The sequence below is a fragment of the Pundamilia nyererei genome, unplaced genomic scaffold, assembly GCF_000239375.1.
Source record: "Pundamilia nyererei isolate P.nyererei 1_Seehausen unplaced genomic scaffold, PunNye1.0 scaffold00101, whole genome shotgun sequence".
Taxonomy (NCBI): domain Eukaryota; kingdom Metazoa; phylum Chordata; class Actinopteri; order Cichliformes; family Cichlidae; genus Pundamilia; species Pundamilia nyererei.
Genome location: NW_005187502.1, coordinates 453,732 through 475,893, shown reverse-complemented (window position 1 = coordinate 475,893; position 22,162 = coordinate 453,732). Strand labels below are relative to the sequence as shown.

The window sequence follows — 22,162 nt, the reverse complement described above, 5'->3', positions numbered from 1 at the left end:
TAATAATTCTGCACTCCCTGTAATGGTATCACGTCATTAAGCCTTAAAAACATTATGGTTTGTTAGTTTCTAACTAGTTGACAGTGAGAGATTCACAGTTTTCTGGGTTTGCAGGACAAAAATGTCAGCTTCATTTTAATGCTTAATCTTAGATTGTGGTGCATTTGGAGCAAAACGGGGAAGATGCCTCTGAAGCATGAGGTCAGAAAACTCAGTCTTATTTACCACGTCAACCTCAAATCCACTTGTGTGGATTATTCTGAGGAGGGACTCGGTGCTGTAGACGCCACCTCTCACTCCTCCTGCTTTCACACTTTTCTGCATCAGTGGATGTCTATTCTTGTCCTTGAGCTCAGATTCACAGGGCAATGAGCGTAATCCACCTGTTCAGGATTCTCTCCAGTGAGTGCAGCACAGTATGCACATCTGCTGTGCTCCCATATGGCAATTTACCGGACTGTGGCTCTTGATTTGACCAGAGATTTCCTCAGAAGGTCAATTTGAGTCCGTTCAAAGCCATGTTCTGGAACCTAGCCTGCTAAATTTCACGTTCCACCCACTGACTGAACAGTAGAAACGTCTTGGGAGAACACTGAGGAGCAGAGCAACACAAAAAGAAACAGATGAAAACAGGCTGAATGAGGAAAGATGAGGAAAAAGCAGCGCTATTAGGCAGAGTTTGGCTACAGCAGAGCCTAAATTTAGCCCGTCTGTTGCTGCGTGGCTGTGAAAATGTGTGGGTGAGCAACAAAGGGTAGGAAGAAGAGATGGCTAGTGGTTACAGTGCAGAAGGATTTGGTCACAACTGAAGAGTAACAGATGAAAGCGTCTGTCATCACGCTGCACCGAGGATCACAGAGCTGCTGAGCACAGGCACTGCATGACAATAGCACTTTCATGTGGGATTAATTCTTTCTTACACATAACGCTCAGTGTTCCTTGCTTAGATAGCATTCCCTTTTATCATAAAGAAGAGGCTTATGTTTGGTGGCGTAGGCTCAGTGCAGCCTACGCCACTCTGTGAGATGTTGGCTTTACCAATCAAACTAACCTTTATTTAAATAGCATAAGACTAATTAACTAACTCACACGTTTTCTCTTTCTTTTTTATGGCAAAAGGAATGAGCTGGAGCGTCAGTTCCTGGAATTGCTGCAGTTCAACATCAACGTGCCGTCCAGCGTCTACGCCAAGTATTACTTTGACCTGCGCTCGCTTGCTGAGGCCAATAACCTCAGCTTCCCCCTGGAGCCTCTCAGCAGGGACAAGGCGCAAAAACTAGAGGTGAGAAGCGCGCTGAAGTACTAGAGATAGGTTTATGTTTTTGGAGCTCAGGTAAAACAAGAAAAAAAGAGAAAAATATCAATTTATTTCAGCCTGGAATAGAAAACCCAAGGTAATTTGGGTAGTTGGTATTTTGACGAGCTTCTGATCATTACAAAAACATAAATGTTGATCTCCTGCCGGGTGAAGGACAGGATGCAGGGACGTGCTGCTGTGCAGGTAGCTTCGCTCTCTTCCTTCCTGTCCTGCAGCCTTACTGCTGTTAGTGTTTCATTCATTGATGCCATTGCTTGATCTGTTGGAGCAAAACAAACTTTTTACAGCAGGTATACCAGTGTTAATAACGGCTGCATTCCATTTAGTTTTAGAGTTTTAAACATCAAGCTGGCTGAAGGTGAGACGTCTCCATGTGACGAGTGGAATTGGTTGATTAATTTATTTGGAGATGAGACCATTCCTCAACATTAATCTAGTTATGTAATGTCCAAAAATAACCCCCAAAAGAAAAAGCAGTTTACTTAAAAGACTGCTAAAAGTGAACCCACGTGTCTTTGTGATTTTGAAAAAATTCCCATTCCCACCTGAGTTGAGCAGGACAATAAGAGAGAAACTCTGGTGTGATTGAGAGGTCATTATTGTCACTTTCTCACCTGAACTGCACAAAGCACAGTTTAAATGAAATGTTTCTAAGCGCGTTTGGTTTGTGAGCCCATCTCAGACTTGTGGTGTCGTAACCACTACTTACACATAACACACTATGTGTTTGGTACACACACACACAGGCAAAGATGTTCTGTAGTCACTCCAACTAAAACATAGGAAGGCACCCCCGGCTCCATCTCACTTGCTCTTTTGTTTGACTTGCAGGCCATCTCACGGCTGTGTGATGACAAGTACAAAGACTTGAGGAAACTAGCTAAGAAGCGCTCGGTGAGCGCAGACAACCTAACAGTGGTGCGGTGGTGTCCGGCCATCATTTCCTAACACTGGCTGTCTGCAGAGGAATGCATCTTAGACCTGTACTGTATTTCTGCCTAGTATGCAGGCAGACCAGGTGGGCAGCAGTCGTGTGGATCAGTGTCAGTCTGGAATCTCCTCACACATACACACGCCCCTTCAACAATCTGGCACTATTACAAATGTTATTGCATCCAGACTGGTTGTTGTACATAAAAGAAGTCCTGTTTCCTGCCTGCACCGAACCAAACGGAGCTAAGCTGAACCAAACTGAACGCTGTTGGAATGAAGACCACCTAACTTCAGAAGATAAGCAGCCAGGTGGAAATACAGAAGTGGAGAGACTTGTGTGAAGTCCAGAAATGAAAATAGGAACACGCTTAAAAAGCAGAATACAGGACGTAACAGCGGCAGCGGCGCTCCATAATTCCCTCCAATGCTCAAGTGCTTGTACAGCTGCTGGAGGGGACGCCGTGTACATTCCTTTGATTTTAATCTTCTGGTTCAGTCAGTACGTTAGCTGAAGCATGAGATGATCGTTTGACAGCTTATAGACACATTTCAGACTTTACTTCAATTTCTCAGTTAGTTTGTGTTTTGTTGGGTGTTTTTGTTCTTTTGCATTCCCACACAGCAGCTCCCTCTGTTCGCAGAGACAAGCGCATACAAAAGAAAGACATTTCACAGTTAGCTTAGCAGTACAGTTGACACGTGGACTACATATCCTCAGCCCTCCTTGACAAACAGAATCCGCTGAGCATTGTCTCAGATGGGGACCATTTGACTGAAGTTTTCATCAGGATAACTGACATTCAACGAGACAAGTCCGTTTTTAGCTCAAGGGCACTTATTCACCTTGTAGGCATCCAGTTGCAGAATAGTATCTCTGACAGTACGGCCACCCAGCAACCATTCAGATAAAGCAATATTCATGCATCGCTTTGTTGTTGTGATTAAATATAACAAAGCACGCACACATGGGAGGAGATTTACTGGAAGACAGAAACGAGACATACTGTAGAGCTTCTGTTGTACTTTATTCACTGCCATTGCCCTGACCTGTGGTGCCTGTAATAAGCTAGTTAAACACTTCTCCCCTCTCTGCTGGAGAAAAAAAAAGAACAAATAAGTCTGAAGTATTTTTTTTCCTCTAGCGTTTTGTACGGTTCTTCCAACTTACAAAGTAACAGCACAAGCGAAAACATTGACATTAAAATGCCAACTAAAAGCATGAACCTTCAGGGTCGTCACAGACTGAGACGAATGAAAAAGCTTCGAGCGATGATTGAAACACTGCTTACAAAATGATAGATTGTATACATTTTGCTAAATTGTCTTTGTACAGTGTAAATACAGCACCGTCGTGTGCAAAAATCTGTAAACTGAGGTCATAATGTTAAAAAAAATACAAAAAGAATAAGGTTAGAATATTTATATGGGTCAGTTTATACTGTAAATGGGGAGGGGCAAATATGTCTAAATATGTGTTTCTATGACAAATCAAGCAAAGAAGAGAGTCAAGTGTTACGATTTAAATAGGAAACACCACTGAAGATTTTTTGGTCTCTTGTCAACAATTTCACAATGCCGAAAATGCCATTTTTTTTAATGTGACATAATGTGTGTGGTATGGAGATAACACATGACTATTTCATTTCATTATTATTTTTATGATTTTTTTGTGTTTGTAAGTCTTCTCTGTGAAACGTTACCCTACTCATGTGTTTTTGATAAAATAAGGATGTTTGTTTCCTCTGATGCTGTAAAATTGGCAAGATGTTGTAAAAGGTCATCAGGTGAGTCAAAAATATCACTCAGTATGTCGTTAAATAATAATAATGTCTGAACTGAGAATTCATATTTGGCAGACTTATTCTGTTAACACGCATCACTAACCCTCCTGTTGTCTTTGGCTCAAATTTAATTTGTATCAATTTCCACTTGAATTTGTTTTTTTTTAAATTGGACTTAAAGATTTAAAAAAAGTTAAACCCACAAAAAAAAGATTTATTCAGACTGTATTTAAAAGATGGACTTTGTGCCTTAAACCTGCATTTTACCTCATAGCCAGCAGGGGGCATTTCGTCTCGTAGCAAAAAGGAGTCCAGTTGCACAGAAGTGTATGGGGAAAAGGAAGTTGGTGTCAGTCCAAATGCTCAGCTCCAAGTTGTAACACTTTTCATGTCTACACCAACTAATTGGCGATTCTGTGAGAAAATTCCCTCTTGACGACTTTTCCACTTCTCACTCGTAGCTGGTGAGTTAAAAAGTTCATTTTGGGTCCTGATTGGGCACGCTGTCCATCTAACGAATAAATGGAAGCACGTTTTTCTTTTACGACTGATTGGTGGTGTTAAGCACTGGCGTTCAAAATGTCTTTTTTATACAATATTATTCGCTTACATCAACAGTCATCTGATAACCTTTTGCAGCATTTTGCCAGCCTCACAGAAACATTAGTAAAACTGTCATAAACAGTATTTTCATAAACGGCTCCCTTCCTGATTCCTCCTCCTCCTCCTTTTTTTTTCCCCTTGAGGTTTTTCCTTTAAAAACAGAAAAAAGGCCAGTCTACAGATTTGAGTTCAGTTGCTGTTCTGGGTGTATGAGGATAGGATAAAAATGAACTTCATGTGACCGGCTGTTTGCCTTACAATCAACCAGACTCTAAATCTAAATCGGTGAATAGACACAATCTTGATGTAATCTAAAAAAAATCTAAGGACTTACTTTTATTTCTTTTTAATGAAATAAAAAGATCAGGGGGAAAACGCGTTCTGATTTCAAATGTGACATCGGTTTGTTCTTGTGCATTTCATCGGTAGCCTCCAGGAGTGTGATTTATGTTACTTTGCTTTTCTAAGCTACCAGAAAATCAGTCTGGCCTGCAGGCGTGCAGAGGGGCAGAACTGTACCAAAGTCATGGAGGAAAAAATGAAGGAAGCTCTGATGTGGTGTCTGATCTTAGAGAAGTGCTTTTTTTTGTGTGTGCATGTGGCGCTTTGAATGATTGGTAAATAAAAAGTGCAAAATGCATCTTTGGGGGAAGTTACGATGCTGGAGTAGCTGTTGTGAGATATTGAAAGATTGTATATCCTATTTATTGTATGTGTGTGTACATACCGCCCAGTGTGGTTTTCTCTGCACGCAGAAAGAAGCCGCGTGGCTGACAGTGGTGAATCCTGATGTGGAGAACGTACCCCCTCCCTCTGATAGCAAAGACCGGTTTTGTGTGTTTGTGTGCGTGTGTGTGTGTGTGTGTGTGTGTGTGTGTCATAGCCTTGTGCACTGAGCTCTACCTCTGCATAGAGTTTTACTTTTTTCTCTAATGTTTTTTCTTCCTCTCCAATATGACATTTTTCAAATTTGACAAATACAGCTTTGATCATGATGGCAGTAAACTGCTGCAGCTGTGACACTTTTGTTCTTCTTGTTGATGGATAATTTCAACAACTTGTACTGTATTCTGTTGTAAATGTCAGTGTATTATTTCCTCTTCATTGAGTCACTCATTTGTTCCTGTTCTGAGTTGCCAAACTTTTCTCTGTATGTTTTCAACTATGATTTAAAAACAAAAAAACAAACCTGCTCCCATTTTAGGAAAAAAACTTTGCAAGAATTAAAATTTCCAACCTTGCAGTTCATGGTGTGTTTTTTCTTTGTCTCGCTTCATCATAATCGATTTAATAATCAGTGAAAGAAACACACTCCAAGATCTTAGACCTCCTTCTCTTTCACCTTGTTAACTCTATACTGTACAAGTGATGTGTGTTGCGCTCACACAGTGTACCATTTAAATGGCTTACAGCAAGTGCTAATACAAAGATTACATTCTGCCATTCAGTCACTGAGGGACACATTCAGTCCTTCATACTGGCCTCGATTTGTTTTTATTTTATTATTTTATTAGTCCTTTATTTATCCAGGTAAAAATCTCATTGAGATTAAAAATCTCATTTCCAAGAGAGACCTGGCATCATGGCAAAAAAAGTCAAAAGATTTGTGTTTTAATTGCTGCTGTGGTAACTATCCAGGTCATTTCAATGAAGAAGTGCTGTTAGCTTTTATTAAAAGCACTGTTCGAACCGCTGTTGTGAACACCATCAAGCTGAAGTAATAAGTGAATAGGAACAACATCACTTTACAAGTTGAGAAAGTTCTATAAAAAACAGGAGTCTGTGAAAAACTCAAGTACACAAGCAGAAGTTTTGGCAGTTTGCTGGTCTGAAACATCTACACAATGCCTCAACCTTCCCATGAGAGGCGTTCCAACAAAATCACCCCAAGGCCAGACCATGTGATGCACAGAGAAACATGTTGAACTCTAGTGCACTTGTACAACTAGAGAAAGAAAAAGTACATTTTGTATGGAAGGAGAAAACGTCTCCCTGAAAAGACCGTGGCAACACAGGTTTGAGTTGCAAAGTTACATCTGAACAAACCTAGAACTGGAGATGTTTTTCTCCTAATAGAGAGCTCAACTTTTGGTGAAAACTAAGCATGGCATATCAAGACAAATGCCTAATAACGGTCAAACACCGTGGTGGTGTGATGATTTTGGACCTGTGTACTTCATTGAGTCGACCACAAACTCCTCTGTGTACCAAAGTATTCTAGAGTCAAATGTGAGCCATTTATCTGACAGGTAAAGCTTGGCCCAAATTGGCTCCTGGAACAGGACAACGATCCCATGCACAGCACTAAATCGAGACAGAATAGCTGAAAAAGAAAAGATTCGAAGTCGTCAGCCTGACTGAAACAGGAATCACACACAAGAGAGCGGGGGATAAATTAATGCCGGAAAACGTTGATGAACTGAAGCAACTGTAAAATTTGGTACAACGGGATAGATTAGTCCTGTTACAGTGTTACCAATAGTTTTAATGTTCCCCAAGCCAGTTAGATCTTGCTAATAATTAGAGAAACCTCTGTACGTCCATCTGTTTGCCTTTTCCTCTGCTATCTCGACTCCTGTTCATCTGATCCACCTCAAACCTAGCAGGGGTGTTTCTGGAGCTTGCAGTGTTCTTCCTGGTGTCTGTGGTGCCTTTTTGCAAACTGCTCATACATTTCAGATCATTTGGATTAAAGTTTGGTCAAATACTTTGAATGAAGAGTCAGAAAAGCTAAACTTTGTCCGGAATGGAGATGTAAAATTTGCTCTGATCTGCAATGAGGAGTGACATCATTAGACATTATCATTAAAGGTGCTGAAAGAATTCTCAGTAGGGTTCATCGCTACTTAAACGTTTCACAGTGACATTTGATCTTTTGTTAATATAAAAACAGCTTTAAGATGAAGAAACTGATCCCACAGGACAAGCATTACGTGTTTTATCAAATTAGAAATTTCTCACCCTGTATGTTCATATTCAATGCTATATCCCAAGCCTTTTTATAATCTTTTGGAAAGTTTGTCACTCGTGTTCATTGGAAGCAAACACAAACGTCTCATGCATCATTTCCTAGGAGATGGGAGACGGCTGTGGATCAGGTGGATGTTCAGGTAATTATTTAGGTGGGAACTTTTCCAAGTAATTAGATAAGTGAGGAGCAGCCAAGTTTGAAACGAAAACGACTGTTGGCTTGAATGGAAAATGCATCTACCAAAGCCACAGTCTAATGGGGAGGATGGAAAGCTTTCCTGGGGATATTGTGCCATTATGGCCTCATATTTTAATGTAGTGAGTTTGAGAGTTTGATGTGAAAAGCGTTAGCTTTTTTTTGTTTGTTTGTTTTAAATCAAACTATGAAATGACTTTAAAAATGTTTTGCTTGTCATTCTTTCTTCTAAAGCAGGGGTAGGCAACTCCAGGCCTCGAGTGCCGGTGTCCTGCAGGTTTTAGATATCACGTGAGTGAGGATGCCGGCACTCGAGGCCTGGAGTTGCCTACCCCTGGTTACCCCCTTTTATAGAAACCAATCAGAGTGGATGCCACATTCTACTTTAAGTCAAATACAGATTGTGGTCCACGCCACTCCTCTGGGAGGGAGAGAGGGTAGCAGTTGAGGCTCTTTTACTGCTAAAACTGTGCCATTAGCTGTTGCTTTGAACTCAACCGGAGCAGCTGCACAAATTTCTTATGCTGTCTTGAAAAGGTCATCACGGGCAAAATAAAATCAGTCATAACAGACTTCTGAGTGGGATTTTTTTGTGTGTGTGGGCAAGCGTGGACGTGCTAATGATCACTGATCTGTAGTAATTATGAGCCAAGCCAACTGTCTTTACCCATGTGTGCCCTCAGCAAACTAACGTCATGGGAAATCTGTGCTCTGTACAGGAGAGAGTCAGTCTCTCTCTCTCATGGTCTATATACATATATATGTGTGTATATACATATATAGCATACATACACCTGTGCTGTCTTTAAGACAAATGATTAAACATGGCTGTATTTCCTAGCCGTGTTATGTGAGCTTCCAGTAAATCCTTAACAGCCATAAACTGCTATCAGCTGTGGGAAAATGCAGTTTACAACCTCCTTATGTTTCACGAGAGTAAATCCGCTGTCTGCATATCTGCACGTTATCTTTATTTGTCATTGTAAAATGCCTCAGTAGCTTCTTATATTTTTATGGAGCGGCCTGTTCGAGCATGCCTACCATTGTGGTGAAGAACCTAATACAGTAGTTTAGCATGAGTAAGCCGGGAGGCTTGTTCCTCTCCTGTAAAGACAACCAACAGCACCAAAATATCTTTGCAATGCCAGGACAGCGGTGAGCTTTTGCGAGTGGGTTAAGAATAGATCGACAATGGGGCTCACGCCTGTCTTCTGTTGTCTGAGGACAGACGGTTGTCTGCAGGGGACGGAGGAAGAGGTAAGGTGGTGTGCTAACTTCACTCAGCCTTTCAGAAGCTTGGGTGATTCAGATGAATCTGATACAGTTTTACCCGCAGGGACTGGGTGAGAGAATTGGAGTGTCATGCTGCCCACCTGGGAGCCTACGTGATCCTTTGTGGAAAGGCTAGAGGAGAGACAAGAAGTGGATAGGAAGTGGAGTGCTGGCTTAATGATTTTAGCCTTTGGTCTGAAACTGGAGGACCTGACGATTTTGGAGGCCCTTGAGCATAACAGACATGGCGGGATCAAGTGCCTCAGAGGTGCTTTTTATCTCTGTCAATCACAGCATCACTTTAATGGGTGAGTCGCCTCTAGTTTTGTTTTAAATTGTTATTTATGGCTTTAGATATTGCAGTTAAACTAAAGATCATGAGGGGTAATCTCAGTTTTTTTAGGCTGATCGTATAATCACATTAATTTGTTTTCCTTTTCTTCCCCACAGGAAAGGTGTGGCTCGTCGTGATGATCTTCCTCCGTGTCCTGATCCTCCTCTTCGCCGGTTATCCTCTCTACCAGGATGAGCAGGAGAGATTTGTGTGCAACACCATCCAGCCTGGCTGCGCCAACGTGTGCTACGATCTGTTTTCTCCTGTTTCACTCTTCCGCTTCTGGCTGGTGCAGCTTGTCACCGTGTGCATCCCTTACATCCTCTTTGTCATCTACGTGGTCCATAAGGTGTCCAACGCCCTCACGGTGGAGCTGAACTCCCAGAAACAAACCAAAGCCTTTCAGCTGTTCAGAATCCGACAGGAGCCGTGCAACAAGTTGCCTCTCGCGGTAGAGCAGCGAGGGTGGGCCCGGTCCTTCAGTGGAGCCTACATCCTCCATCTGATGTTCAGGACTCTGCTGGAAGCAGGCTTTGGAGCAGCTCACTACTATCTGTTTGGTTTCTACATCCCCAGGAGGTTTCTTTGCCAGCATGCTCCGTGCACTACTCAGGTGGACTGCTACATCTCCAGGCCCACTGAGAAGACTGTGATGCTCAACTTTATGCTCGGCGTGGCCGCTCTGTCCTTTTTCCTGAATGTGCTGGATTTTATCTGCACCGTCAAGCGCTTGGTGAGACAGAAGAGCAAGAGGAAGATGATGGTTGAGAAAATACTAGAAGAGGAGCAATGCTTCCTTTCAGCGGGAGGAGCGTCCAGGGGCAACGACCAAGAGCAGGAAGCACAAGACGGGCAAAAGGGGGGTTTCCTGAAGAGGAGAGGCAGCAAGGGGTCTTGTGGAGTAGGGAAACGCGATTTAGCTCAAGAACCTCCCTCCATGGAGCGCTACTCTCTTCCTCGTTCTCTCGGCCCGATGGGCTGCACCACCAATGGTAACAATGCCGACTCGGTCTCCCAGGAGGAGGCTCCAGAAAGGGCCGGCAGCGAGGTGGCTCTCTGTCCCTTGGAGCCCATGGGGACGCCCAGATCTATTCGTGTTAGCAAACGGGGCCGACTCAAACCTCCACCCCCACCCAGACGTGACCTTGGTTTTCCCTCTGTGGGGCCATGTGCCCCAGTGGGAGATATTTCCACAGCAACAGCAATCTGTACCAGAAAGGTGGGCCAGTATACACTTGTTGAGGTTGGCTGCAGCGCAGAGCTGCAGACGGGCGACCATGGGCAGGAGAAAAGATCCGAGTGGGTCTGACTTTAATACCTTTAGAAGCAACAACTGCTTGGGTTGATATTTTACCACGTGACTGCCCTGTCACCCTGAGAAGAATCTATAATGGCATTACATTCACCGGACACCTTAGACTCTTATTTGCCATGATTTTTTTAATCATACCATCAAGCCGCATCTCCTTTGCAGCACTGGTCCGGTGATGCAAACTGACAAGAATTCAGCAAATGTCTGAATTTAGCAAGTCAGGAATGACAGTGAACTCAAGCCCTAACTGTCTTCGAGCAAATCCAATCCCTGAAACAATCTAAAAGAGGGCAGCCCACCTGTTGTTTGTTTTTTTCTTTCTCCCCATGATGCTTTTACCCCTTTTATAAACAAAGGCAGGCCCCACCCCACCTGACTGACTTTATTTACTGTGTCAGGGTCCCCGGGGTCAAAGCAGACACGAGCAGCCTCTGGGCGACCTTTTGGAACAAGAGAGTCGGGCCTAAATGAAAGGCAGTAATCTCACTAAGTCGCTGTTACCACACGTAGACGACAGAAAAGGATTCCTCCACAGCAGTGAAGGACACCGTGAAGGCCGATATAAGATCACAAAGCAATTATGTTCTCCCATAGGGGCTCTGTATTTATGGAGACAGCTTGTCACTCTATTTCAGGGCCTCGCAGAGCTTAGAAGGAATATAAACCTTAACATGGGCTGACACTAGAAATAGAGCACAGCGGAGCCCTGCAAAGGAGGACTGTGTGCTGCCCTTCAGGTTATCTGCGCTGAGCTTTGGTTTCCCTTTGATCAAAGCTCAGGTTAACGTGTGCCAGAAATTAGCAAACTGCTCCGACACATATCAATCACAGAAATTATGATAACATGAAATGTGACCCTTTTTTTTTCAACTCCCCAGGTGAATTCACGTGGAGGTCAAGAGTCTCCCACAGTAAATCAGCTGCGTTGCTCTTGATTATGTGTCGCTGTCGCTGAGGGGCCAGCCTTTGTGGAAATGGATAGCTCTTGATCTTCGTCCTCTTGTGGTTTTTTTGATGATGACAACAAGAGCTCCGAGCCTCATATCTCACCTAGCTACAGAGTACCGCACCCTGACTGCGACCACGGGGAGGGGAGGGTTCATCAGACCAACATCAAAGGGATTCTTAACTCTTAATGTAAAATGATGCATTCTGAATCCTACAGTTCAAATATTTCACATTACAATGTTGTGTTTACATAGTGTGTCTGGAAAGTATTCACAGCGCTTCACTTTTTCTGTATTTGTTCCAACATCTGAGCGATTGGGATAAAAGGGCCTTAGTCAGGGAGGTGTCCAAAAACCAGATGGTCACTCGAGCATTGCTCTGGACAAGCATTTCTGCGGCACTCCACCAACCTTTATAATATCAAATGAATTAATATCCAGTCTGTGTGGATTTTTTTTTCAAGTGAGAATTCATGTTTGTGCTTTAAGCTTTTCTTAGATTTTTATGCACTCGTTCATTAGCAGTTCTGATTTTCTATTAAAATGGTGATGACGCTGAAAGCAAACTTTTCTCAGCACTGTATTGTTCCTCCTTCCCGCTGTGCTGTATTCTCTGCACCAGCACTGTACTCTGAAGTCTTGCTGCCCTCCAGTGACGCCGAATGTAAAGTGCTGCCTTCAACTGAATCAGCTGCTCTCTGGAAACGTGAAATGTGCATGTTTTTCCCCGGAATTCCCAGAGCTGTAGGCATGCTGTTCATTTTCAGTTATAAAACCACGTTATTGTACTGAAAGAAAAGGAAAAAATTAATTACTTCTGTTTTCACTGAATATCTCAAAATAGCTTGTTTTACAGATATATTTATTTTGAAAGACAAAAAACTAATAGCTACTAAAACTACTCCCTACCTGAAAATACCGTACACCACACTGGACCATTAGACTTGCTGTGAAACGTGTGTATTATCATGATGTCCCCTTTTGTGCCTTTTTGTGCTACTGTGAGCATTTAGTAACATCCGCTGCAATGAAACATTGAAATGTGAAAGTGGCTTTTTCTTCTTTTCGTTTGCTACTGCTGTTGTCTCGAAAAATAAAAAGCTAATCAAAGGAATCACCCAAAAAGATTTCTTGATTTCAAACATTTCACCAGCGTGTAAATAATAAGCCTTTAGCCATGTAAAGTGGCAGATACTGGTGCTGGCTGGAAAGACTGCCTGATGACCTCTTAAGGAATTTTAGGTTGGGGGAAGCAGTTCCTGCAGAGGATTCTGGGAGAAATAAAGTGCACAATGGAAACACTGGGAAAGTGCAATGGCATGCTATCTGTGGGTGCATGTACTGCAGCTCCTCCTTACAGTAGGCGCTGCTAGCAGACTGTTTATTATGAAATGTTCTGTTCCACAGCAGTGAGTCAAATATGCTGGTGTTAAATCTGCCGCAGGTACAGCCGTGAGTCTGTGGGTTTTGTTTCACAGTGAGGCCATTTGGTACTCATGATGACTCTATTAATCATTTCGTCAATGTGGTTATTTGGAGTTTAAAAGAAAACTTTAGGACTGCAAATGAACCTTTTTCCTTTTCCACTGGTAATCTGAACTCTGAGCTTGAGAAAAAGTTAGCTTGGAAACCTCCCACTGTTCTTCGTTTAGGTCTTTAAGAACATTTGATTGGGCGTGTCCACTGTAGCACTTCCAAATATTTGTTATTATAAAGCATCTCTGACTTACAAAAGCCTTACGCCTGTTGTGAGTACAGAGCACAAAGAGACCAGTCCCCAGGCAGCCGTGAGATTTTACACAATCAGAACAATATGCCCCTCTGTCTCCTGCGAGACAATGATGGCTCCTGTTTTTGGGAGGTCAGCTCATCTTCACTTTGTGCGCTGAGACTACACCCAACACCTTACTCACTGCTCTCCTGTTCCCTGTGAGACACAAACACAAAGTAAAAGCAGCTTCACTGTCCCGCTAACTGTCTGACGCACATTCAGCTGTTGGAAAAGAGGGATCAAGACAGAAAACAGCATGGCTTACATGCACTGTAGTAAACAGAAACTGAAAAAAAAATTGATGAAAAACAAATGTGTATGTTCTATCATTTCCCCTACCATGATGATGCATAAAACCCAACTATTTGTTTAAAACTGGAGTGTTTATTGAACCTTTGGACAAAAGATTTTTTTAAATTAAGTAACAGTTTGTTCAATTTGTAGCATTTGTTTTTTTGCTACATCCTTTGCTACATTTGTAGCAAAGGATGCTACATGTTCAATTTATTGCTAAAAATTTAAGAGGCAACTTATTCATGTTTTTTGGGATAAATTAAGGTAACACTTTATAATACAGCCACTGACCAAGAGCATAATTAAACTGTAATTAAATGGAATTTTAACATATTTCATTTGAAATTACAATATAATTAATTTACCTACAAATACTTAAAGATGGGCACACTTGAATAATAAAGTGTAATAATGCGTAATAAGAAATATTTATACTTCAAGTAAATTTAAATACTGTGAAGTAATTTCAAGTAGTGTGCAGTTTTGTGGTAGTTTTGCAGTGAACATGAGCAATATTTCCTCATCTTACATCATAAATGATGCGGCCAAGTCTAACTTTAACAATCACTGTTCAACACAACTTTCGAAAAGAGTGCACAGAGTTTCACATTTTCTGTAAAGTCACCTGGCAGTAAGATAATATGGCCTGTGCCTTGAAAAGTACAGCAGAATAGCAGAATTTAGGCACCACTTCAAATGACTTATGCACTGATTAAATATACATACAATGTATTTATTTATTTCCTGTACAATACATGAAGTTTATGCAGAATTTAAGATTACTTACAAAAACTATTTAAATGTACTTACAATATAATGAGTTCTTTGTTTCCGTTATAACTTCCAGTGTACCTACCTGTAAGTATTTGCAGGTAAATATAATTACAACGTCATTTTAAGTAGAAAAATTCAGAGGAATTACAGCCTTAGTCACAGGCTAATGTATCGTATGTGATACACTTGGCTTTACAGGGTTGAGCATCGTTCTGTGCTCTGTCATCAACAGGGTGCATAAAAACCTAAACCTCAGTGTGGAGTCAGTCTGTCTACGAGGAACCACCTCAGGGTCGTACAGTGGACAATCCACAGTTACACAAAAGAAACAACTATGACTCTATTATAATACAGGAAATACAATGTAAACAAAAGCACAGAGTGTGTGTATTTTAGATCTATTCTTTTATGGTTACTCAGACTAATGCATCAATAAATATAAAAGGATTAACACGAACTTTATCTGAACAGAAGCTGATGTGGAGCAGCTATGAAGTAGAATAAAAATGCATCATTTTATAATTTATCGTTGTTTTCAGTTTGACCTGCTCAAGACACTTCTTGAGTATTAATTTGTGCTCCGTTGTGTCTTTTGTGTTAAATGTCTCACAGTAAAAAAAACAAAGCAAGAGAAATCTGCACTGTATCAGCAGCAGGACAAAAGAGTACTCTTAGCTGATGGCTCCCTCAAGTGTACACAGATGGGTATTACATTAAAAAGTAACAAAATTGAAGCATATGGAACATAATGACTAGAATTTCTGCTGATCACAGCATATATACTGACAGATACTGTGTCCCCTAAATCTTTGTTACAGTTATCACTGGTGCTGAGCGCCTTTGGCTGGGCTGAAGGTTCGCCCCTGCTGTGCCTGTACCCAGAATGTATCTGGAAAAACCGTCGGTCCTTGGGATGAAAGATGTGAAGCGCTGAGGGGAACACAGAGTTCTGCTCCTGCTGTGTGTTTGAGAGAGAAGGACAGGGTGGAGGGTCAGCAGCTTTAACATTAATCTTAACGGGTCCCAGAAACCTGAGGTCACTGTTATTCTTTATGCATAGAAGGATACACCCAAGGAAACTCTGGAGTTTAATTGCTATTGTTCAACATTCACTGGCAAATATAACCAGGATTTTTTTTAAGGGAAAAACAATAGTTGCTGGCCTTATATTTACAAAATCCAAGTGGGATCACATGTGTTAGTGCTTAAGAAAAGACATTTTTAATGTAAATCTAACAATAGATAATACTGGGCTGATTTGTCTGTCGAAAACAGCCAATACAGATCACAAGATGCTGTCCACAGCTGCGGCGTGTCCTCTCACTGCGCTGAGATTAAACATAAAATCTTTACCCAAGTGTACCGGCAGGATCGATGGTATTAAAAAGCATGACCTGCCCAGCACCCCTCTGCTCTCCTCTGTCTGCCTTTCATCAAATGCTGCCATTAATATTTGATAAGCAGCAAGTCAGAATGTTCCTCCTGGCTGCAGAGAGTGATCAGGAAACAAGACAATTCAATCAGGGGAGCGAGAGTGAGTGATTGGATTTCCTTACCGTTTGAGGGATTTGATTCTTATCAGATTTAAGTTTGCTACCATTCTGCTCCAGTGGAGCTCAGGGATGCACTGAGAATAAAGAGCCCCGAAAAGAACAAATAGGTAGCCTCGAACAGGTGAAAATACACATTTAACTCAGACACGACCTGCACTGTATCCTCCTCCATACCTTACCATACGATGAATGCACCTAAAAGACATTCTGTGCAGGAAACAGGCTACAACATGATAATAACAATGTGTATATAACAGCCAAGCCAAAACCTGCTTCCTTAAGCACCTGGATGGCTGGATTGTGAAGGCAAATATGTGGGGATGTTGTTTAATGGTGTATGGTACCAGGTTTGAGAGGAGAGGTATAAATAAAAATGGTCTAACATTAACTTGTATATTAGACGTTTCAGGTAAGTGCTAGTGAGTGATTAGGACTACAGAAGCTGAGGTGTATGTGGAAAAATATGCACAGCTATTACAGTTATTAAAGTTAAAACTATGTGGTCCTGATGAAAACTCAAGAGAAAGGTTCATTAAAAGTAAAGTAAAGTAAGTATGTCGCTTGTGGAAAAAAATTGAAACATGAAAATATTTAAATCGTCATAACTTGCAAAATATGTTTGAAATCCTAAGCTGGACAAATTAAATTTAGCTAAACATGATGTATCAACTGCTGAAATACTATAGTTTGCTAAAATTATGAATAACAAATTGTGACCAGTTTGCAAAATGTATGGTTAGTAGTTAAAATTGCTGAAGTTTGAAATGATTAACCGTTGAAATAGATAAGCTAACATTCTGAATGAAGCCAAATTCTTAGATTGTTTGGTAAAAGTCCAGTTAAAGCTGCTAAGTTATGATGAATAAACAGTTAAAATGCAGTGGCTTGCAAAAGCTATGTATAAATAGATAATTTGGCAGTGCGTAATTTACATGAGTATTAGGATAAGCCTTGTCTGGTTCTCGGATTAATAATGTTGATTAGCTCTGAAAACATTTAAGCAGTGACTCACAACCAGCTATCAGGGGTATGTGGAAAGATTAACACAACTATTAATTATCAAATATCAAAAAGACTCAGCAGACCCTAACCCTAAGCTAATTAAAAGTAAATGAAAAATAGACCACTAGCGAAAAAAGTCGCAAAAAGATAGTAAAAGAAGAAGTTATAACTCGCTAAATGTGGCTAACAGTTGACATGATTAGCTTACAGTGGGGACAAATTCAACTGTTAGCTAAACATGATGTATCGACAGCTGAAATACCACAATTTGCTAAAATTAAGAATAAAAACTTTACATTAAAAAACTGTGTAAATGGTTGTAAATAATGCTAAAAGTATGGCTAGCCTAGCAGTCAAACTGTTAAGTAACATTACTGGCTAACAGCAGAAATAGCGAGATAATGTTTGAATAACTGGAACTGTTGAAAATGATGAACTACAAGTAAAAATGAAGATGTTAGGCAGACAAAACAGATCAACATGTGAAACTGGATGACATAATGACATGAAAAGCTGTGAAATGGAATAAGCTATTAATTTAACTGAGAAATAATGATATTTATGGAACCCAGATCTATGTTCAAATGTGTCACTGGTGATGAAGATGAACCTCTTTCATCTGACTGTGAGCACTAATTGTTGAAACATCTCATCTTTATTCCAAAATGAGTAGCAAACGATGACACCACAAATACAGATACTGTATGTAGAACTGCGCAGTGCTGTTTTAACCACTAGATGGGGCTGCAGAGCAGGTCCATTGCTGTGATGCTGGCAGGCTGAGAGAGCTGCAGCTCAGCACTGTTTGGATAAGATAAACACCAGAGAACTGAAAGCAACCGTGATTATTCATGAAAATAAAACAACAAACGATTTGGAGCATTAAACTGAAATGTGAGATGGAGGGACGCTGTGTTTACATTTGAAATAAACTTTTTCAAACTTAACTATACCACCAAATGTGACAGTTAATGCCTCCACACAAACATTAACACTACTCAGAGCTATGCCCGTTTTGTAGAAAATGACCACAATGTAAAGAGACCACTGCCCATCTTGAAAAAAGTTACTTTCAACTTCAAACTTTATTATCTTGTTCTTCGCTGAGAGCAGGGATCATTAGGCTGGCAGTGATGCAGGATTTACAAAGCTGACTTACACTGCCAGCAGATGCATGTCCATGCTGCATTTACAGTGTGAGTGTAGAGGAATAAAGCAGGAACAAAGCAGTCACTACAAAGCCTACTGTCACCATTGACCAGCAAATCAAAGGCATGTCTATGCTGGGTTACAGTGTATCATCTTATGCCAGCGCATTGGGTTAATTGGGACCAAACCAGATAGATACATTTGTAGCAAAAGAAGAAGAAGAAGAAGAAAAAAAGGCCTCGATTAAGGGGCTTTAAGATGTGAGATCATGTGAACAGACCACCTGTGGGGCTTTCATTGAGATTTCAATATCATTCATGTCAAGGCCCCTGCACTCACTGACACAGCTTGAGCTGAGGGAGAAGATGCTTCAATTGAAACCTCTGCAAAAAAAGAAAAAAAAAAAGCCAAACACAAGATGCAGGGGCTCTGGCAGGTTTCAGCTCTGACAACCCCTCCCAAAAAAGCAAGGGGGTCCCAAAATGCTCTTTCAATTGTAGGCCGTCCATCAAAGCATCCAAATGGGGACGTTTAGGGGGAACCTTGGCACATCAGACAGACACTCGTAATACACACCACCTTTATTCTAGGCTGTTAAAAAAAAGAAAGAAAGATCAAAGTTTCTCCAGATGAAAAGGGTCCGTTCCCTGCATTTATACCCCCCCATTCACCCACTCCCTCTTTTACCAAATTAAGAAAGCAGGCTTCGGCAGGCATGTGAAGAGGACTTTTAACAATTATGGAGATGCTCCAACTCAACCCCTGCCTCTAATTACCGGTCTCTGATGGTTAAAAGGGCTTCCTTTTTACCCGGGACTCTCAAAAGCTGCCATCATCAACATGGTGACCATAAGGAACCACGAAAAACAAAAAAATAAATAAAATAAAAAAAGATATGAGGCTGCCCAGACTGGCACACAGAAATCCTCAAAAGCACTGCACAGATATTGAGATTTGTCAAATGGTTTTATTGTCAAAATAAAGGTCATATTTGCTTTCTTCACAAAAGAAACATCTACACTTTATACAAATTTACAATATCTTATAAACTTTTCTTTTATACACATATGTACACGCTTTCTCTCCGTTGTTGTTTTTACAGAACTTTTATATAAATACATTTGTAATTACAAAATCAACGACCCATTTAAAAAAAACAACAACAAAACTATTGGGCACTGTTAAGGCTTAATTTAAACCATCTTTGATGAGATTGGAGATTATACAACGTTATCTGGCACTGTGTAGAGAAAATAGCAATAAAAATCCCCCCAAAAATGCTCTTTGTGTGAAGCTGGTTAGAAACTAAAACCTCTGCCCCCAGCAGGTAATGGCCACATTGTGTAAAAAGCCTCATTCTGTACCTCTAATACATATAAACAGGAAAGGGGGCGTGTGTGGGGCTTAACCTGTGTGAATGCCAGGTACATTGTTTCAACCAATTCTCAGTTCATTACGATGCAAATTGCTCGACACCTGGAGTGATGGGTTATCTCCCAAAACAATTAGCAGTTCCCATAAGCTGCTTTTAGTGAACCCACCCACCCACTCCAATTCAAACCTGGGACAGTGGCATCTGCTTGGGGCAAGACACAGAGCTGGCTGTGCCCGACCTCCACGTCAGTCCGGTGCTCACGTCGCTGTACATGGAGCCGCTGGTGCCTTTGCTGCCCCAGCAGCACCTGGTGCAAAAAGTTCTCCAAGAGTCCAAAGTTTTTCCTGACCAGATCCACACCCCGGACGTGATGCCCACTAGAAGGCACATAAAGTATTTCAGCATAAAAACAGCATAGTCCGGAGTCCTGCGGTCCCGCTCTAATAAACAGTTAAAGCAGTTGTGCGTGACCTCCCAGCTCTGTCTGTTGTGCTGCTCATAAAAGTAACAGGCCACTATGATAGTGGCGGGCACCGTGTAGAGCACCGTGAAGATGCCTATTCTGATCATCAGCTTCTCGAGTTTGTCAGTTTTGGTGCCGCCCTGCTTGATGACGCTGCGGATCCTGAACAGCGACACAAATCCAGCCAGCAGGAACATCGTCCCTATGAATAAATAAATCACCAAAGGCGCGAGGACGAAGCCCCGCAGGTTGTCCAGGTTCTGGTTCCCCACGTAACAGATGCCAGCCACCGAGTCTCCATCCACGGAGCTCAGCGCCAGGACCGCGATGGACTTCATGCTGGGGATAAGCCAAGCGGCCAGGTGGAAGTACTGAGAGTAGCTGGCGATCGCCTCGTTGCCCCACTTCATCCCGGCCGCCAGGAACCAGGTCAGGGAGAGGATGACCCACCAAATGGAGCTGGCCATGCCGAAAAAGTAAATAAGGAGGAAGACCACGGTGCAGAGCGCGGGGCCGGTCGTCTCGTAGTGGATGTGCTCCACGTCGAACTCCCGGTTGCACGCCACTTTTTCGTGCCCGGCGATTAGCCTGACGATGTAGCCGACCGACACGAACATGTAACACGCCGAGAGGAAGATGATGGGTCTCTCTGGGTACTTGAAGCGCTCCATGTCGATGAGGAAAGTAGCCACGGTGGCGAAGGTGGACACAAAGCACAGCACTGACCAAAGTCCGATCCAAAAAGCGGTGAACGCTCTTTCGTCGTGCGTAAAATAGGGATTGTGGCACGGCATGGCGCAGTTGGTGATCTGCCCCGTCTTGACCCGGTTGTACAGCGGGTGGCGTTCCGTGTTCACTGGCACCATGGGCTCCAAACATGTGCATCCCGGCTCGCACGGAGCGGCGGGCGGCTTGTATTTCCCCGGCGTGCCGGGTCTGCCGGGCTTATTTTTCGGCGGATTGTAACCCTTACCTGGGTGGTTGGTGGGTTTGGAGAGTACCGGGGACGCTGTAGTTGAATCGGTTCTGTTGTAGTCCATGCACAGCGTGTCTGGGTTGCCCTGCACCGGCAGCAGGTCGCACCTCATCCTGTCCGGCCAGGGAAATCCGTACTGCCTCATGAGAGGCGCACAGCCGGCCCGAGCTCTCTCACACACGCTCCGGCACGGGGGGAGAGGTTTTTTGTAGTCCTCCAGGCAGATCGGCGTGTACATGCTGCAGAGGAAGAACTTCAGGTCCGGCGAGCACTGGATCTCAACCAGAGGCCAGAACTGGTGCACCTCCAGTCCCGCCTCGTCCTGCGTGTCGTGGTTAAACTGGTTGGGCATGTACGTGTAGTTGTAGCCGATTCCCTTGCACAGAGGCACGGCTATCTCCTGGCAGGTGATTTCCTTGGCTGTGGTGCAGCTGGATCGCGGAAAGAGAACGAGCGAGAGGAGCAGATAAATCCCAAACAGGTCCATCTCTCCGGCGCGTCGCGTCCTTCTCTTTCTGCTCTGGCGCAAACGGCGATAAATCCTCTCAGGCGTCTGCTTTCGCCTCCAGCCCGGTTAGATGCTGCGCGGCGATCCCATCTCGCTTCTCTCGGGATCTTGCACGGAGTTGCGAGCAATGTGCAAGCCTTGTTTACTTTAGGCTGAGGAGGAGCAGGAGGAGGAGAGAAAGGAGCCTACAGGGCGGAGAGCGGAGCTCAAGATGGCTGAGAGGAGAATCCAGCTTCTTCTTCTGGAAGCTGCTGTCAGTATCCAAAGAGGAAAAAAGAAAAGAAAAACCCCAAGTAATGTCCGATCGTTGCACGCGGGGGGAACGTGGGCCTCCTTTCTTTCTCCAAAACACAGCGACCACATTCAGTCGGCTTGTCCCACCTCTCTCCTGGTTCCCATACAAAACATCAGCTTGTGGGCGAAGCGGTGCCGATATATACGAGAGCCCGGCTGAACACACCCCCGGAGCCCCTGCTCCTATCACAGAGAGACAGGGGCGGGGCTTCCCAGCTATCACTCAAGCTTCCTTACCTAAAGTCTTATATAGCTCATAATCAGAGAAGTGTCGCCAGTTGTTTTGTGACTCCGGGTTCAGGACAGTGATGCTCGAAGTTACCGAGAGCTGCGGATC

The 22,162-nt window shown here is 42.7% G+C and overlaps 3 protein-coding genes across 6 annotated transcripts in view; 2 read left to right on the top strand and 1 right to left on the bottom strand.

Moving 5' to 3' along the window:
* ccny (cyclin Y) overlaps positions 1–4,207 on the top strand; it is a 40,068-nt gene extending 35,861 nt beyond the window's left edge. For all 4 annotated transcript variants that reach the window (XM_005740554.2, XM_005740552.2, XM_005740553.2 and 1 more), the window contains 2 exons: positions 1,120–1,282; positions 2,150–4,207. In XM_005740554.2, coding sequence (XP_005740611.1) covers positions 1,120–1,282; positions 2,150–2,266 — 280 coding nt within the window. In that variant the 3' untranslated portion in view covers positions 2,267–4,207. The remainder of the gene's footprint in view (positions 1–1,119; positions 1,283–2,149) is intronic.
* Positions 4,208–9,317: 5,110 nt separating this feature from the next.
* gjd4 (gap junction protein delta 4) lies at positions 9,318–10,716 on the top strand. Its single transcript, XM_005740586.1, has 2 exons — positions 9,318–9,381; positions 9,524–10,716. The coding sequence occupies exons 1-2, from the start codon at positions 9,318–9,320 to the stop codon at positions 10,714–10,716; spliced, it is 1,257 nt and encodes a 418-aa protein (XP_005740643.1).
* An 8,446-nt stretch (positions 10,717–19,162) lies between these two features.
* fzd8a (frizzled class receptor 8a) lies at positions 19,163–21,923 on the bottom strand. Its single transcript, XM_005740550.1, has one exon. It carries the CDS (start codon positions 21,508–21,510, stop codon positions 19,765–19,767), a length of 1,746 nt encoding a protein of 581 aa, XP_005740607.1. The 5' UTR covers positions 21,511–21,923; the 3' UTR covers positions 19,163–19,764.
* Positions 21,924–22,162: the final 239 nt, after the last annotated feature.

Bases quoted from the DNA above. Each gene is read 5' to 3' on its own strand.
- gjd4 (XM_005740586.1), top strand. From the start codon at position 9,318: ATGGCGGGATCAAGTGCCTCAGAGGTGCTTTTTATCTCTGTCAATCAC. The intron at 9,382-9,523 runs GTGAGTCGCCTC...TCTTCCCCACAG, and splicing joins TCACAGCATCACTTTAATGG to GAAAGGTGTGGCTCGTCGTG.
- fzd8a (XM_005740550.1), bottom strand. From the start codon at position 21,510: ATGGACCTGTTTGGGATTTATCTGCTCCTCTCGCTCGTTCTCTTTCCG.